Below are 19,032 nucleotides of genomic sequence, written 5' to 3' on the forward strand. Positions count from 1 at the left end.
GTTTCTTTAGAGGAACTCTTCAACCTGGCACGCTGGGTGGGAAGAACACACTGTTCTGCATTTAGTTTACTTGCTAAACATACTACCTCCCCACATTGAAATAGCGAATTCTTTTTCAGCCTGAAAGCCTGGCACAGAATAGGAGCTCAATAAAAGTCAATATTTGTTAAAGAAGGTGTGCCTTTGAGCTAAGTTTATATTCAGTGTTGAACTAGCTTGGTTTAGGGTTCACTACTGCCCAATGTAGAATAGAAAATAATTTTTTTCAATCTTTCCATAATTTCAGAACTAAAAACAAAGGTACTTTGGGTATCAAAGTCAGATTAGCTATTACTCTGGGGAGGAAGGGAAAGAAATGGGACTGAAGAAGCTACACATGTGATCCATTGTAATTAATGTTTTCTTTCTTTTTTTTTTTGAGGAAGATTAGCCCTGAGCTAACTACTGCCAATCCTCCTCTTTTTGCTGAGGAAGCCTGGCCCTGAGCTAACATCCGTGCCCATCTTCCTCTGCTTTATACGTGGGACACCTACCACAGCATGGCTTGCCAAGCGGTGCCATGTACGCACCCGGGATCCAAACCACAGAACCCCAGGCGGCCCCTAATGTAACAGAACGTGCCAACGTAACTGCTGTGCTACTGGGCCGGCCCCTAATGTTTTCTTTCTCTAGTTGGGTGACATATAAATAGGTGTTTATTTTTTTCTTTATATCTTTCTGTAAGCCTCAAATATTTCATGTAAAAAAACTGGCTTAAAAGAAGATAAATAATTTGAAAATAGAATTTCCAAATCTTTATGATATGAGATCCAATAACGCTACTATACTAAATCCCATTAAATCTTCCGAGCTTTTCTTCTCATTTTACCGAAGAACTTTAATAATACTATGTTTACTTTAAAGATGATTTTTCTCCTTGCTCACCATTTTCATGCCCTTGGTTCCAGGGCTGTGCTGGGGTGTCGTGGACAAAGGTCTTTTGCATCAAATAGATCCAAGTCTAAACCTCAGGCCTCTAACTTACTGGTCACGTGGCTTTAAATCACTTGATATTTAAGGTTGGTCCTAGTTCCATGGGGGGCATCCTTCTTTAATCTGATATGTCTCATCTCATCTTATCACTACTTATTAAAGTCCAGGGCTTGGTTTTTTGTTTTTTTAAAATTTCTCTTGTTTTTGCCACTTATCATAGAACCTTCATAGAAGAAATGTATGCTACTCTAGGGTGTCTATCTCATTACCAATCTTTTCTTCAAGACAGATATTTTTGTCAAAATACTTTATCCTCAGCGGTGGATGAAATTTACGTGCTTAAAGAATCTGTAAAGCCTTCAGCTGTAACTCTTATAATGGTCATTTCTATAAATTAAGAGACTTCGGCTCCAGTCCTACCTCTGCCACATAGTAACAGTGTAACCACCAAGCCATTGCCTCTCTTTGAGCCTAGTTTTTTCTATGCTAAATGAGGAGGTTGGATTAGATGCTCCTTAGCTCTAAAATGCTAACAGTTCTTGATGACTTCTAGTGAATCAGGCAATACCACCTCCAGTGGGACATGCTGACCATGTAATTGTGTGTTGTTTGTGAAAACTATCCACACACAGGTGGCTTCTTCTAGACTCTGGGAATGGGCTCTGGCACTGTCCCTGCTCACTGACTGCCAGCCTGGAATATTCTCAGGGCTGGGTGGAGGCATTCTCACGGGAGCCAGGTTGGTCAGGAGGAATAAAAGGGAACAAAAAGATGAACTCAGCGCAAAGACTTTTTTCTTGTATTTGTTCTCAAGGTGAGAGTGGGAAATGATTATGTCACGCTTTTTTGTCCAGCTAAAACTGTTTTTAAAAGATGGGGAGAACGGAGGAGAACAGAGAAAAAGACACTCTGAAAAGGAAAAATATGAGGGTCCTTTGTATGGAGGATCGTGTGTTGCGAAGACTAGAGGGAGGAGATAGGGAAGAAAAGAACTCCTCCCCGGATATTTTTATCCAGGTGAAATTTAGTTTAAGTGAATTGAAGGGCAGCTGGGAAAAACACAAGCAGACAGTGGAAGGGGAGGATAGGCCTGCCTTGGGTCTCTAAGTGTGTGGGATTTATACGCTGACACTAATTGTATTTTATTGCGTGGATGCTTCCCTCTTCTTTTCCTCCTCTTCTCTGTTGCCCTGAGTCGCAGCAGCTGTGTTTGTCAGGTCCCCAAAGCGGCTGATCTCCACCTCCTCAGGGCCCAGGCATTATCCCAATTTCCTGTGTTCCAGGAGTGGGGGCTCGAGTGAGGGTGTGGTTAGCGTTGGCAATGATGACAATTGCGATAGTGAAGACGTAGATCAATTCACCCAAACTAACAGCTTCAGGATGAATTTTACAATTAAAAAATAAAACAAAACAACTTGGGATAGATCCAATTAAACTCTTTCCAAAAGTCAAAAGATTACTGTTGACTTTTGTAAAAAGGTGGATTTATTTTAAAATTCTGTGTAGACTCTGCTTTTTTAGCCTCCCTATCCCACGATCCCTGAGACAAAGAAGGATCACAACACATTAATAACTCCTTGCCTTTATGTAGGCGTGCTTTTCAAAGCACTTTTATATCTAGTATCTCGAGATAACTGGACGAAGTTGGTAGAGTGTTTGTTTCCTGATAGAAACACTTCGCCACAGAAATGCTAAATAATTTGCTCAGGTTCATGCAGACAATTCATAGTAGAGCCAAGACTAGGACCCAAGAGAGACACCATGCAAATAGCAGATACAATTTCTAAACATCCGTCACTCGACATAAGTGGTACCTGAAGGTACTGGCAGGAGCGTTCTTGTTGACACGACTCTGACTTCACCATGGCCTGGTCCATGTTGACCGAGGCTTTCTGGTAAACCTCCCGGGCTCGGCTCACCGTCAGGGTGGAGGACCAGGCGCTCTTCTTCAAGAGCGGTGCGTCCAGGTTGACGGGCAGGTTGGCGCAGGTGGAGCACTTGACGTCGTTGTTACTCCGCGAGGCCTTTACCGCCTGCTCGCTGATGGTGTTGTAGGCCTCCATGAAGTACTGCGAGGCAGAGCGGTCGGGGCACCTGCCCATGGTCATCACGCCCGAGGGGCCGTGGTAGATGCACATGTCGCCGTCCAGGTTGTCATCCGAGCTCCACCAGCCCGGGGAGGTGTTGGGGCGGGCCTTGGGCTCCGCGCGCCGCTCCTTGCTCTTGCTGCGCTTGCCATATCTCACGGTCTGCGTCTCATCGGGGCTGGCTTTGCCCCCGTTGACGCTGCCCTTGGACGGCCCCTCCAGGGAGTGTGACTTGGTGAAGAGCTTCTGGACCGAGTGGACCAGATGGCGTATGCGGCCGGGGCTGTCGCTGCGGTGCTCCACGGCCGTGCGCTTGTACTGCAGCGTGTGGTAGCCATCCCGGTTGAGCGGCAGCTGCCTCTCAAACTGGTCCAGGAGGTTGGCGGGAATGCGATTGGCCTTGGTGGCCAGGGTGCGGGGCACCAGGGCGCACTCGTCCTTCAGCTCCTGCTGCGAGTTGTAGTGCCTGCGCGGGAAGGTGCTGCTGGCCAGCGGGTCGCTGAAGGGGCCCACGCACTCGGCCTGGAAGGAGTTGCGCTGCGTGTAGTAAGGATGGTCCGCGGGGTGGTGCTCCACCGGGCTCAGCAGGTATGGCTTGCGGTCCGAGTGGTGCGACAGCGAGTCACAGGCAGAATCACAGGCGACTCCGTGGTGATGGCCGCGGCTGCCCGATAACCCTTTCATTGCTGATGGGGCACAACTGCGGGGGTCATGGACACCCAGGGGTTAGGTTCCAGACCCGGCTCCCGCAAAGACCTGGGGGCAATGAAGAACAAGAGGGGAAAAAGGTTAACGCTCCCCTTGGTAAATACATACCGCTGTTTTTTGTATGTACTTTCTGCTACTGTGTTCGTTTTCTGGCAGAAGAACTCATCACTGTTCCTAAAGCTTTAATGCCTCGGTGGAAGAGCTCTATCACCTCTGAAGGGTGGGAAGCCGACTCCAATCAGACATGGGGAGATGGCAGCGGTGAAAGCTAGCAAATCTGGAAAAGAAAACTATCAGAATATAAAAATCGCTTAAAAATTATTAAAGAAAAACTCCCTCTCCCTCCCTGATTCCAATAAGCATCTTTCCCTTGCTTCTCTGTTTTTCTTTACTCTATGTTCACCATAAAGCTAGCACACGTGCAGGGCTGTTTCTCTGGGAAGCCTTTGCTGACCCGCGCCCCTTGCAGAGAGAATTAGTTCCCCTCTGTTTCTAGGCATGGAATCCTTTGTCTCAGGCATTCTCCTGGTAAGTTCCTGGCAGGCCAACTCCCTCTTAGTCACCTTTATATCCCCCTACCTAGCACCAGGCCAGGCATGTAAATACACAGCAAGCACTCGTGAAATAAATATGAGTGGAAAAAAATAAATAAGAGGCTACTGGCACCTTATAACTTGACTTGAGGATGTATCTATCTTCTGTCACATGCTTTCCCAGTTCTGTAGTAAGGATTACAGCACACAAACAATCCCCTCATGGTTAATTAAGACTTGAAAAAAGTAACAGTGTGGCAAATCAGTCAGAGCTGCCGGGAAGATCTGCCCCTGTATTTCTGTCATGGGAGGGAAAGAGCTTCCTCTCAACAAATTGAGAGCACTCACCGAGAAATAAGCTCAAACTGGCTAGTTTGACTATCATGGCATCTCCTCCGCCTGGATTAAAAGATTCTGCTTAAATGGTTTAACTAAAACAACTGCAACAAAATAAAATACCCACACATGGACATGGACTTCTGAGGGGTCAGGTCTTGTCTATCCCATGGGACGTGCTGTACGTGGGAGCTCCTGACAAAGATGAGAATCTCTAGCCATGCTTTATGAAGCTCCTTTCTTCCTCCTACTCTCTCAGTTTCTGGATTAATAGCTTAGGAAAACTGATGGGAGGTTTTCATCACTGGAATCTTTCGAAATTGGTTAGCTAGTAAATTATGAGCTCCTTGAGGGTAGAGACTATGTTTGACCCAGCCTGTGCCCAGCAAAGTGCTTGGTTGATGGTGAGAACTCAGTAAAATGTTTATTCAATGAATTAAGGCATTGATGCAAAATTTCCCAAAGTGGTCCATTCTGTAGTTCAAGTCCCATCGACGGAGTGGAAAGATGACTGTGTGACAAGGGAAGGGTCAAAGAAGGAAGGGACCGAGCATCTCACAGGTGTTCTAGGGACCAGTAGTTTTCAAGGCAAGGCAGGAGGCAGGCAGGTGAATGCTCCCTCTGCCACCCATTAGCCTCCACAACCCACCAGAGACTATCCCACTTCTTGAAGTTCTGAAGTGCTACCTGCCTTGACTGTAAAGGCTGAGGAGTTTGCCTTCCTGGGGACCACAGGATGTCTAGACAAAAGACAGTCTATTTGAAGGAGAGAAATAAACTGACACCTGAAGAGACAAAAAGGAAAGCAGGACTCATGATACCTGTGGATCAGGAAGAACCTATATATCAAAGCTTGCCCACTGAGGAGAGACTAATGAAACAGGAAATTTTAGCATAAAATACCTTAGGACTGCTTTGCATGAAGTTATGATCCCAAGAGTGGGCGGTGGTAAGGAGGGACGTAAGAGGGTTAAATATGTATTTTTAACAAAACTGTGGCACAAACCAATTTAGATGGCAAAATCCACTGCATGAAGAAGTCTTTCTATAAAACAGCTCCCATTGAAGACATTTTTGCCTTTTAAAAAACAAAAACAATCCAGTTGGATTATAGTGACGTAAGTATTATGATTACACATAATAGAACATCAATATATGAAATAATCCTTCAAACTTTCCTTCCGAAGCAGCTTGGTCTTGGGTAGATATTTTCTGCTAAATGAAATGTGAAACTGGCAAGAGCCAAAAATGTAAATTACATACACTCCAAAATGTGAAATATTATTGAATTATATATTCAATATTTAGTTATCTCTAATATGTGAACAGCATTTCATGAGAGATGATGTTACCTGAGGACGAGCAGAGCAAATGAAGAGCCTTTTTAAAGCCATTAATAATGAATTAAGTTAAATGATGTAACAATATCATTTTTGTAAGTTACACATACACAATGTGATTTTTACTAAAACTAAAGTGGGCTATTTATATTACAAGCACTTATATTTTCTTAGAGCATAATAAATTGCATCAAGGATAAATAAGTTACCTTTCCTCCTTCTTTACTTCATGTTGTAAAAGGATATTGACATCTTGTCCTTTTCCTCTACAATGTGGGCAAATAAGGTCATGAAAAGAATGGTCATAAGCATTTCCAAATGCTCAAGCTATCTTTTTGGTTAAGGCCAAATGAATGACTTAATATCCTGGCCCTTTCTATAAAAAAAATCTTACACTCTCTTCTACCCTCTTGTCACTATAAAAGGAAAGTAGATCAATTTGTAATTATAAAATAAAGCAACACATTTGGTGACATCTTGGTGAGCAGGGGCAGATGATCTAAAACCCTCAATGGATTAAACAGTTGCTGGTGGCATCTCCCATGGAGGTCCTGCTCTTCCTTCTGGCATTCTTCATTTTCCTCTTTCCTCAATCTTCAAATCCCTTTCCAGCACCCTTCTTTCTGCCACTTATTTTTTTTTATTGTCTCCTAATTAATGTTTATGAGTGGCATCCATGGACATCAGTTGCTCTAGGCTGTGGTGTCACTAAGAGCATCCCCAGGAAGAATTAACCGAGCATCCCTCCTGGGCAGGGCCTAGAGTTTGCTGCTGCACACAACCAAATGCATAGCGCAAACCCCTAGTGGCAAAGGGCTAGGATGTGCTCAGAGGGACATGAGCCAGTCATGAAAGAAGATACGTAACAATTCTTATCTTCTGCATCCTTGGAGAGGGAAGCTGCTAGCCCCTGAATTAGATTTTAAGTGGCCATAAAAGATTTCTGAAAATAGAAAAAGAAATTGTCTTTCATGCCTTTCTCTTTGAGCAAGGGCGGGAAGTGTGAGTCAACATGCCTGCCAGAGAGTTTCTATGACTACGGTGATCATCTCTCATTTTTTCTTGTTCACTATGACTTCAAAATTGTGTTTTGTTGTCCTCCTAAGTTTGATTTTACCGTCAGACTGTATGTCCTGAGTTTTGGCTTGGAAAATTTGTTGACTATATTGGCTACCATGAGGAGGGCTCTGAGTGTGAGGTGCACCCGGTTTTTACAGAGTTCGCACACTTGGAGCAGAAGCGTTGTTGTAGAGACGATGACTAAAGCAAGAACAATCCAGCCCTTTAAAGGAAATTCTCAAGGTAGGTAATTTATTAGATCGGAGGAAAAAACAAACAAACCGCATATTAGAAGATGCTGACAAGGGGAAAACAGTCTTGCAAAGCTGGCAAGTCCTTCTTTCTTTTTGATTTCTGTGCATGTCTTTATTTAGAGCTGCTGTTCTTGATTTTTCTTTACACAAAGAGAAAAGAGACAAGTGAAGGGCTTCCATTCTCTCACTCAGTGAGGACTGACAGTCAGGCCATCACGACTTGCTTTAGAAAGAACAATGTGGGGGACCCTGCCCAGGAGAACAGGGAGCACTGTCTTCTGTTTTGAGGAGATATCTGGAAGAAGAAATCTCCAGAAATCTTTTCAGGGTCAAGTGGTTTTTTTGGCTTCCTTCCACGCAACCTGTCCATGCCAGGTTATAACATTCCACTGAAGAGAATGAAAAGATTCCCTTATTGAAGAGGATAAAATAGTTCCCGAATAATGACTACATTTTCCAATCTCCTTAGATGTGCACAGGTGACTAATTCTGGCTAATGGAATATAATTGGAAATGGCATGTGCAATTTCTGGAAAATGTCTCTACAGTGAAGGGCGTACCCTGCCCTACCCCTTCCCTGGCTGGAATGCAGAAATGAGGGCTGGCTGAGCAGTGATCTTGTACCACGAGGTGGAAGTTACAGTCTGAGGATGGGGACGATCAGACCAGCACAAGGTGAAGGACCTGGCCACAGTGGAGGGCTGTGTCAGCCCTGGATGTGTACCTATGCATCTTGTTTATGTGGGAGGAAATAGGCCTTTATCTTTTCCTCTGCCACTATTATTTTGTTTTCTGACTCTTGCACCTGATCCTATTCCTGAGTGAGATGGGTAGTCAGGGCCAAATCCCAGAGAGCGTCTGTAAGCTATCCAGGTACAGAGACTTTGCTTTGCAGGTGGTAATGCTCCATGAGAGCGAGAGAGTTCTCAAGGTTCTCCAAGCTGCATGAGGGCTCCAGGCTCCGTTAAGCTAGGCAGTGACACAAGCATACTCACACTAAAGATTTCTCTGGCTGTAGTTAGAGACTGGATTTAGGGGTTGGGAGAGGCAAGAAGATGTAAAAGAAGCAATTATTTCTTGCTTGGGCAGTTCTTGAGAGAAGACAGAAAGGGAGGAGGGAGTACCCTAAAAGAGGGTGAGAATGTCCTGGCCAGCTGGGACAGAGTCCTCCATTTCAGGCCTCCTTGCCCCACGTGTGTTTCCATCACAGTCTAAACACACATGAGCACTTTTTCTAGACAGAACAAAATTCAATATAATATGGGTGCAGATTTTTTATTAACAATTTTCCCCTCCATTAATAATAAATCTCAATTCTATGGAGATTGAGAATGAAGAACTAAATGCTCAACAGGCTTACGATTTTAAATAAATTTTTTTTTAAAAAATAAGAGAGCAGGGGGCCGGTCTGGTGGCATAGTGGTTAAGTTCATGGGTTTAGATCCTGGGCGTGGACCTACACACTGTTCATCAAGCCATGCTGTGACGGTGTCCCACATACAAAATAGAGGAAGATTGGCATAGATGTTAGCTTAGTGGCAATCTCTCTTAAGCAAAAAGAGGAAGATTGGCAACAGATGTTAGCTCGAGGCCAATCTTCCTCACCAAAAAGAAAAAGAGAGAGAGAGAGAGACAGAATGGGGCCAGCCCCAGTGGTCTAGTGGTTAAGTTCAGCATGCTCTGCTTCGGTAGCCCGGGTTCAGTTCCTGGGCATGGACCTACACAGTTCTGCTAGGGGACATGCTGTGCTGGAGGCCCACATACTAAAAAATAGAGGAAGACTGGCACGGATGTTAGCTTGGGGTGAATCTTCCTCAGCAAAAAAAAAAAAAAAAAGAAAGAAAGAAAGAAAAAAAAGAAAAAAAGGGAATGGTTCTTATTAATACACCACTAGAAAAATGAAGCCATGCTCTTTTAGTGTAAAAGTAAGCAGAAAACTCAACAGAGGTGAGAGTGTGAGTTAACATTGCCCAAAGACCCACTTTTCAGATATTTTCTAACCTTCTGAATTTGTAGCTGCAAAGCATAACGGAATGCCACTTTCTTTCACTTTTTCAGTCTTCTCTAAGTGAAGGTTTTCATGTGCTGTGTACTTAAAATCATACAAATACTTTGAGAGCACCTTTGAATAAGCAGTCTGAAACACACATCATATTCCTCTGAGCACGACGCTAAGCCGTTTTATATATACAGAATGTATTTTGGCTTTTCCATAACAGTCATTGCTATCCTAATCATCTGCAGTTTCATTTTGTTTGTGAATACTTCCTTCAATCAGTCTGCTCCTACAAATAAATGCCTTTGGAGCACTTCCCTTTCAAAAGATATGGTATTATAAAAAGAACAAAACAAAAAACCCGCAAACCTCCTCCAATTGGGTCACAGTAGGGAGCACAATTACAACTGTCTTTGTCTTCATACAAAGCTTTAAAAAAGCAGTTTCATTACAGTTTTTGAGCATAAAAAGGTGGAGAGTGGTGTTCCTTGAGAAATAGTTAGTAAGTCATTAAGATTGGTATATACTTATTGCTGGTTGATTAAAATATCAGAGGACCTAGGAGGGAATCTTTATGTGGAGATAATTGAGGCAGCACATTATAAAACTTCAGAACGTTATTTTGGATTGACTCAGGTGGGAAGGTGACTGTCCTGACTCCATGTGACCTTGCAGATGTGCTCCCATTGGAATTGTTCCCATTTGCATTTCTAGGAGAGGGTCTAATGATTTCAGCCATGCCCACAGATAGACCCCCCTGGGAGTTACTAAGAAAATGTGGTCACCTCGACCAGCCATGACCAATAGCTCTTCAGGAGGCACTATGGGCAGGGAGCCACCCTATCTTATGGAAGCAAAACACATCTGCAGAATTTTCACAGAGAAGAGCAAAAATCATCAGGTTCTATTCCAAAAGAAAAAAAAATTGAGAAAAAACGCAAGCCACTGATTAATCTAGGAGAAACAGGAATGATGATAGAGAAAAACTGTTTAATGGGATATAAAGACAGCCATGATGAAGAGATGGAAAAATGCAAAAACAGTGACAAAACAACACAATACAACTTGAAAAGAAGCAGTGGAAATAGCCTCTAATGAAAACTGAGTTATTTTTGTCTACATCTCTCATAACTAGTTGAATAGTTTTGTGAACATGTTCTGGCACATTCTAGACAACTTGCTTCACAGCCAGAGTATTTTTTGTTTTTACCTGAATCAAAACTTTTTTCTCATAAATTCCCTTCTTTTAAACGCTGCTGCTTTTTGTACCAAGTATGCTCTACAAATCTAGTTTACTGAGTGCTGAGGCCCCCAAATTACCTATAGTGATCCCTTTTGTGGTAGCTCTTCAGCTGACACTTGCTTCTGAGAATTCTTTCCCTACCTATGGCATCTGCTGATGATGTCCTGGCCAGGAATGTTGAAGGTGATCACCGCCTCCTCTGAGCTGACTGAAGTGGGTTTGAAGACCCAACTCAGGGGCCATCCATGCAGAGACCTAGCTGAGATAGTCAGCTGCAGGCTCCTGGAAATTTAAATGGGAATATTCCTAGAGCCACTGGACCCTGGTGAGTTTAAATGCAAAGTCAAGTAAAGGAGGGGCCAGCGTTGGCACCATAGGAAGTTCGAATTGTGCACCATTTGAACCTGTGGGGCAGCAGAAACAAGGGTCCTGCAGAGAGACTATGTGAGGAGAGAGGAGGGGAGCCAACATTCAGAGAAGCAGATCCAGACTCCATGTAGCCCCAGGGACGGAAATAGAGAAGCTGCCTAACATCCTTCTAGATCGAATAGGCCCAGCTCCCCGCCCAGAGCGGCTGAGACCCTGTCGTTGTCTGTGGCAGAACCATGGCAGACCCACAAAAGCACGCCCATCAAGTAAAGGGACCCTCCTGCCCAGCTGGGGCAACTGCAGGCAGGATAGGACCACCCCCAAAGTGCTCTATGTCCCAGAGGTCCAAATGTGAGTCTCGGAAGCAGCCCCATCACAACTGGCTAAGGAGTCTTTATATGGCCTTATCAGCTTAAGTATTTATTAGCTCCAACAAACTGTGCACACTCATTCAGATTTTATATTCACTCTTTCAAGACTCTCATCAGTGTGTGCATGCATGAGAGAGAGGTGGTCAGATAGCACACAGGGGTGAGGACAAGGGCGGTCTCTGAACCAGCCATTTTCAACCCCCTATGGAGGTTTTTCTGCCTCTGAGTTCAGCCTTCCCTGGGCCCTGTAGTGGCTGCTGTTGATGAGAATCAGATTTGCGATTCCTCCAATGCACCCCCTTCTTCTGCTTCCACCTTCACATAATTTGTGAAGTGCCTTATTCTTACTCTTCACCTATCTAGCAATTAGACTCCTTCTTGGCTTTTTTCATTTTGGAACCAGTCTTTTATTCCCCTCTGGATTTCTACACAATCTTAAATTTTAAACAAATCCTTCTCTCACTAAACTTTCTGAAAACACTATTGCTGTGGTAGAGAAGAAAATATGACGACATTCATTGTCCCTGGATTAAAGTCATTCAGTTTTGACAGGCAAGGATGTTAGCCTGTAAGACGGCAGTCAATATATTGTTTAAATGTACTGGGCATGAAGTCAAATCAAATCAACATATGAATTTAATTCAATATTATTTATTGCATAACGATTGTTTACATGCACTGCACTGGGCACTGTAAAAAGCATTAAGGATTCTTAATATCCCAACCTCAACTCCCTAACTCTCAAGTTTTCTCATTTCCTTACTCCCACTTCTGCTGCTCTCTGAAAGCTCTCATAATTTCTTCCGTTCTCTGGTTCCTCAACTCTTCCCTCTTCTCCAGTACTATCAGCCCCTCAGCGTCTCCCTTCCTTCTCTTGCCAGCCCAGGAGACACATCATGTCGAACAGTCTTTTGTTATCACCCTCAGCTCCCTGCTCTGTGATCCTTGTGTCTCATCTATTCTGGACTACATAAAACCAAGGACTGATGCCACCATCCTTCTGTCCTTCCACAAGGGGGCTGCTGAGTGTCACTGGGGATGGGACTGATGCCACGACAAATTCCCAGTGGCCAGTCTCAGCCCCACTCCCAAAGCTGATTAGGAATAGCATCATGGGTCTCCTGCTTCTGTTCAGGCTGTTCCAAGGTCTTGGCTTTCTCATCTGGCTTTGGTTGGAAAAACAAAGACAGGAAATAATAAATACTAAGTGAATAAAAAGGAATAGTCTCTGTGCCTCTAGCAACCATAATAATTACAAGCATTTTTGAGCACCTATATACCAGGCACATGTTGACCCCTTTGAGTGAGGATTATCTCATTTTATCCTCAAACAATATACGGTAGCAATTTATTCTCTGGATCAGAAAACAGGCTATTAAATATTAAATAATTTGTCTGAGATCAGATAATTAGTACATTTTGAACCCAGCATGCTCTTAGCTACTATGCCTTAATGACTTTGTTTTCACAACCTCTAACACACACACACACACACACACACACACACACACACACGCCCTCCACAGTATTTTCCACAATGCTAACAGCATGATTTGCAATGTGATCTTTGTTATCTAGTCATGCCATTTTTTAGCTTTAAATTCTTCCCAGACTCCCTATACCTTTACAATATAATCTAAACCTTTGAATATAACCTAAAGTGGAGATTTTAATGATCTAGCCCCCAACTACGAGACAGCTTTGTCTCTCATTGTCCCATCCCCTACACCAGCAATACTGGACTCGGTGTCTTCTTCCCCATAGGCCACACTCTCCAGTGCTCTGTACTTTGTGCTCTCTCAAATACTCACTTCTGTCCACTAAGCAAATTCTTATTACTCCTTCAAGAGGAGGTGAACATATAGCCTCTCCCTAAAATATTTCTTGTGCTAAAGGAAACATGGAAACGAGAGGCCTTAGCTAATTTACAAACTAGTTGAGGAAGTAAACCACATAAACATGAAACAATCAGAGAATAATACAAGGCAGAATCTAATCAAGCACTAGATTGTGTGGTACATGTTGCATATGTAATGTAAGGAACCAAGTAAAAACTTATGAAAAAACAAATCTAGAAGGTGCAAAAGTTAAGGAGTGCAAAGACATCTCAATTTAGGAGGTTCAGAGAGTCCAGAGCAGCACATTCTTCAAAGATGAGGTTCTTAGGATGATGTGTAACGCCTGTTCTATATTGCATTCAAATCCAACCATTTGATCTTTCCCTTGGCTTTTTTAACGCTTCCATATCTACGTCTCCTTTCGTCTTTGATGATACTATTGAGATGTGAGTCAGATCATCTGAGACCTACAAACCTGACCTCATCATTAAGGCCTTTCACTGGATTCCTTTCACTGAACTTCTCTTTGATGCCACTGGCCTATGGGAAGGAGTTATAAGAAATACGTATTTATACTTGTGTGGTTTTTACTGTCAGGATCTCATCTATCTCCGCAAAGAGTGTCTTCTGAATGAGGCACCATGGGGAAATCCCTCTCAGGTCTTAGTATTAGTAAAGCTGTGTGTTTAACAACTGCCACTGAATCTTGCAGGTAGCGTTACTCTTGTAGGTGAATGTATTTCCACTTATGCTTTGAATAGCGCGAAGTTTATTGGGAAATTTATGACAAATAGTAATGGTTTTATTGCTTCCCTACTTTGATTTTACTTTCATTTTGTTTCTTTTGGCTGTATGCTTTATCCCTTTTCATGACATATAGAATCTTGTAAACCACCCTAAACCTTTGTAGAAACAAGTTGCAGTGGGGATGGCAAATTTATATCTATCTCGATATCTCTGTATTATGTAAAATATAAATAATATGTTTTTGTTTCACTCCTACAGTCAATACCATCAATTGACTATAACAATTCTCAACTGTTCTCAAACTGGAGTGTGTACCAGAATCAGCCAGAGGGCTTGTGAAGACACAGATTGCTGGACCACATCCTCAGAGTTTCTGGGGTGGTTCCCAAGAATTTGCATTTCTAACAAATTCCCTGGAGATGGGATACATCCCCAGGATGAAGCTTGTTGAGGAACCACACCTTGAGAACTACTGAACTAGACTCTGTATTCCTTCCATCCGTGATTCTTCCTGAACTACACAGCTTCCTTTCCTCTATCAGGCTAAACTTACACTTTTCCTTCAAGCCCTGCCCAGTGGTCCCTTTTTTGGTGAAGACTTTGTTGAGTCCAGTGAGCAGAGGTAACAGCTGCCTCATGTGTTCTCGCAAAGCACATGATTCGCACCTCCACCAGGCACTGGAATGTCTGCGGTGATGTACTGCCTTGTGTGTCCATCCCTCCCAGTAGACCATGGGATTCTAGGCAACACAGGGAGTCTCACTCATTTCCAGATCACCGTTTCCTAGGAAAATCCGACACGCAGTACGCACTCAATAAATGTTAACTGAAGTCTCCTGCTTGGGAAAAAAGATGTTTTCATGGGAAAAAATGCAGTAATTTATAAATAAAATTACTGTTTGTGTACCAGGAATAACGTGTTATTTAGTGTGGGCCCTGTGCTAATCAGTCAGTATTTGAGCAGCGCCTAATGAAGACTGCTGACGGGAGCCTGCCTTGCTGTCTCATCCACAGCACACAGGCTGCATCTGTCCTGTGGCTCACTCATCCTCCTTCCGGCTTATCAGCAATTAGAAGCTCTTGAGCTATAATGGCAGTGATTGAAGAAACTGTTGTAGAAAACTCCATGTCAAGTTCTCTACACATCTCTGAAGACAGGGGGACTTTCTGGTTAGAACCTTGCTGCTAATAAATTGATGTCACAAGGGAAGACTTTTTCTCTTTCTGAAGGGGGCTACAAGGTCCTCAATAAGCTATGGAATGATCTTACTGAAATTGTCGAATCCGGTGAAATACAAGCTTTGCTTTATTACATGCCTACTGTGTGCGAGGAACTGAATATACCTTCCTTTGAACCCTTGAAAGCTTGGCTTGATTTCCTCTCTTCACACAGATGAAGAAACCGAGGCTCACAGAACTTAAATAGCTTGTCCAGAAGCACAGTTAGTAAGCAGCTAAGCTAGGACTTGAACCCCGGTCTGGAAAACTTAAAGCTCGCGCTCTTCCTGCCCCATCAACAGCTCCAAGAAACATCAGCACGCCTGAGGCAGCACAGCAGGGATCACCCTGCAAGCAGTGCATCTCCACAGCTTTTGGACTTTCCTTTCAGGAAAGGTTTAGCTGCTAAAAGACAAAATGAAAACATGGATAAAACTACCATACTTTATCATATCACCTCTTTTTGATACAAGAAGACCCATCCAGCTTAAACATTTAATAAACGTTTATAAGCTAACCAGGAAAGTGCTCCCCGGGAACGCACATCCTCAGGTATGAATAGTGACCCTGAGGTCTTGTTTAGAAGTCAGTAACTTTGTACAAGTCAGAGATGTCAGCCTGTCATGCTGCTGAGTCCAAGGCCACAGCTGTGCAAATCCCTTTCTTCCCACCACCAAGACCTGTATATAACATGTGGATAATGTTTTTAGTCTCAATATAGAATTGGGCCACTGTAGGCAATCACTTCTCAGTTATCCATAAAAGCTACTAAAAGAGCTAACACTCATGTATTCCTTTTTTTCCCAACAAATATTTATTATCTATTAAATGACAGGTACAGTTCTAGGGACCAGGGACCCAGTAGTAAACACAACTGAAAAGTCCATGCCTACATGGAAAGTACATTCTTGTGTTAGGAGACAACATACACTGTATAAAATGGTGATAATTATATCATATAATCTGTCAGGCAATGATATATTAAATGCCTTCTGTAAGTGGTCTTTTTTATAAACTCTTCACTGATCTGGAGGCATTGAAAATTTTACAAAAATATTGGCGTATTTTTTAAAGAAGTAGTTTAGTAAAGTCTGTACCCGTTGGTCTATTTCAAGAAACATTAGGCAAATAGATATGCGTATGTGCCAGACCCTGTCCTAGGCACTTTATATGCACTGTCCCATTTAATTATCTTAGCAGCCCCATGAAGTAGGTGCTCTCATTATCTTCATTTCCCAGAGGAGGAAGATGAGGCACAGAGATTAAATAATTTACTCAGAGTTAATCCAGGAATTCGATCCCAGAGCTCGCACTATGCACCTCTACGGTATCGATAACAAAGTTTGTCTTTGTCCTTCAAGACGGTGATGGGATGTCACCCAGGCCGCAGCATATGGTTGCATAAATTGTGTAAGGGGCAACCGTAATGGGCAAGCTGATGTTGTGTGGTGCAGCAGCCCTGTCACTTTGTTGTCACTGATGGGCCAGCAAGGAATGTGCTTTCATTTAAATATATGACACAAGCATAATTAAAAAGAGACACCGGAGAAAAATCATGCATTCCAACATGAAATAGGATTATTTCAGAAATAATCTGTTTCCATTCAGAAACAGAAATAGGATTATTCATCCATTGTTATTATCTAATAAGACAACAGTTGAAACCATGGAGATTACATACATATTTCAGAGACATACACATGTATTTTACGTATACATCATCCACACTTTTAAATAGGGCTTTTAAGGCGAAAAATGCTAGAAACCTAGAATTTATGAACTTCTCCATACAAAATGCCTTTTTTCTCTGCACATCTCTAACCTTCACCTGGAAATTTTTAATTTCCGCATGGCCCCTTCTCCTCACATCTGCTAATGCTGGCACCAGGGGTAAGTCACATTATTCAAGGAGGCATCCTACACTACAGTGTTAAGTAAAGAACTGTAAGCCAAATGAAAGAAATAAGTGGGGGAAGAGAACTCATAAGAAATACTTCATCGGTGCATCATCCGATGAGCAGCCTGCACTAGTGTTCCCTGTAGTAACCGCTGCCCGTGGCAGCTTCCCTTCTGAGCACTGAGGGGGTATTGTTTCCTCTACATGAATCTGTGTTAAGGCAAAATTCCATTTAAGTAGGATTATAAATTTCATTTCCCAGCCAAATATATGGGCAGCCTGAAATTCCAGCAGAGATCTGAGCACCAGCAATTGGTGGGGAGTCTGAGAACTAAGCGTGTAAATCCAACAAGAAGTGGCTTCACATGGGAATGGGAACGTTGAAAGGATGCTGCTTACAGAAAAATAGCTAATTTTAGACTTGAAGAAAACTTTTGGATGCTTACTTAGAAAATGAGATTCAAAACTGGGATACTTTTGTTTTCCTTCTTACTCTCTTTACATGAGACGCCCAGATTTGATCAGATTTCAGAAAACATCCTTACGATTGCCTTGAGCTTCATTCTAGCACTTAGCATCTTTAACTAGAAATAGGGCATTTTTTCTTACTATCCCCACTTTTTGCTTGTGGGGCTTAGAAATGCATCATTTTCTCTGTCTCTTTCTTGTTTTTTCTTTATTCTTCTCTCCTCCAGGGAAGCTCTTTAAGGAAAATCCAGCTCTATAAACTGCAAGAGTTCTCCTGTGAACATCCTTGGCATACCACCGGCAGCTACCTGATCGGTTTTAAACATGGTGAACATTCTGTGTGTTTTAGATGAGGAAATCTCTTTAGAATTATTTAACTTAAGCTTTCTATCAAGATTTATTTTTACTTTAAGACCCTGAGAATCGCTCTGGGTCACTGAACGTATGTGAAAAAAGCTGAAAAAATAAATGGTGGAGAAACACTTTTATAAGTACCAATATGAACTCTGCAAAAAGGGTTAGAATCCAGTGGCAACTAATCCTAGTGTAAACTGGATCCATGGGTGTGGAGGACTGCACAGGAACATCTCCTTCTGTACTCCCAAGGGGTAAGGGAACTGGAACAGGAGGCAGAGAGGGGGTCTGCTTTGGGTGTCACAGTCTGTCTCTCCTGAGGGTTTCTGGAAGTTTGAGGTAACTTATAACACTCATGTATGTTACACATGACATTTTCATTCTTCATCTGAGTCCACAGACCCCCTGCTCAGGATCCCTCATTATCTCTTCTCCCTCCACCAGTGACTCCTGTACCTGGGCACTCACAGCCCTTTGGACAGAACAGCATTTTAGCACTTTGTAAAGCATTTCCCTCAAGAAGAGTAGTTATCTGCACATTAGTCTGTCTTCCATCCACATGTGAACTCCTTCAGGGAATTGATTGCTCAGCAACTAGCCCAATGCCAGGCACAGAGTAAGTGCTCAACAAATGCTGAGTAAATAAAACAAGAGGAGGCAAAAAAACCCCATCAGCTTGCTGGCTCACTGACATGTCTCACAAATGAATTTGACTGGATACTCCAAGACTTGTAAAAGGCATCCCGGTATGCCTCTGGGATGCAGGAGGAACCGCACATGATTGTGCTGGATTAGATTGGGTTGGTTGGAAGAAAAAAAGAATTTGACTTCAGAAAGCTATTTTCTCCAGTGTGGGAGTTTGACATAAGAGAATCCTTCTTTGGACATCCCTTATTTGGTTTGTGGGTACTGATAATAGCAAAATGGGCAAAGAAGAAAGATCTTTAGAAAAAGTAAGAAAGATTTTCTGTCCAAGTCCCACTGCCTCCCTTTTCACTCCCTCTACCTCATCTTCTGCATTCCTCCAGAATGATCTTTCTAACCTCCTGATCTGATCGTGCCTTTTCCCCGCACAAAACTATCTCCATATCCTTCAAAATAAAACTTGACCCCTTGCACAGCCTGTGCGGCCCCTCGCGGCCTTGCTGTGAATATCCTCCAGCCTCACCTCTACCTCCTCCTGCCAGTCCCTCAAACCCAGGCTACAGCCACCAGACCACTTGCAGTTTTCCTCGCCCATCC

At 43.0% G+C, this 19,032-nt stretch overlaps 1 protein-coding gene across 9 annotated transcripts in view; it reads right to left on the reverse strand.

Moving 5' to 3' along the window:
• DLGAP1 (DLG associated protein 1) overlaps positions 1–19,032 on the reverse strand; it is an 843,036-nt gene that overhangs the window by 315,786 nt on the left and 508,218 nt on the right. For all 9 annotated transcript variants that reach the window (XM_001915460.6, XM_070220811.1, XM_070220815.1 and 6 more), the window contains one exon: positions 2,787–3,815. In XM_001915460.6, coding sequence (XP_001915495.2) covers positions 2,787–3,743 — 957 coding nt within the window. In that variant the 5' untranslated portion in view covers positions 3,744–3,815. The remainder of the gene's footprint in view (positions 1–2,786; positions 3,816–19,032) is intronic.

Source organism: Equus caballus, chromosome 8 (genome assembly GCF_041296265.1).
Source record: "Equus caballus isolate H_3958 breed thoroughbred chromosome 8, TB-T2T, whole genome shotgun sequence".
NCBI classification, from domain to species: Eukaryota; Metazoa; Chordata; class Mammalia; order Perissodactyla; family Equidae; genus Equus; species Equus caballus.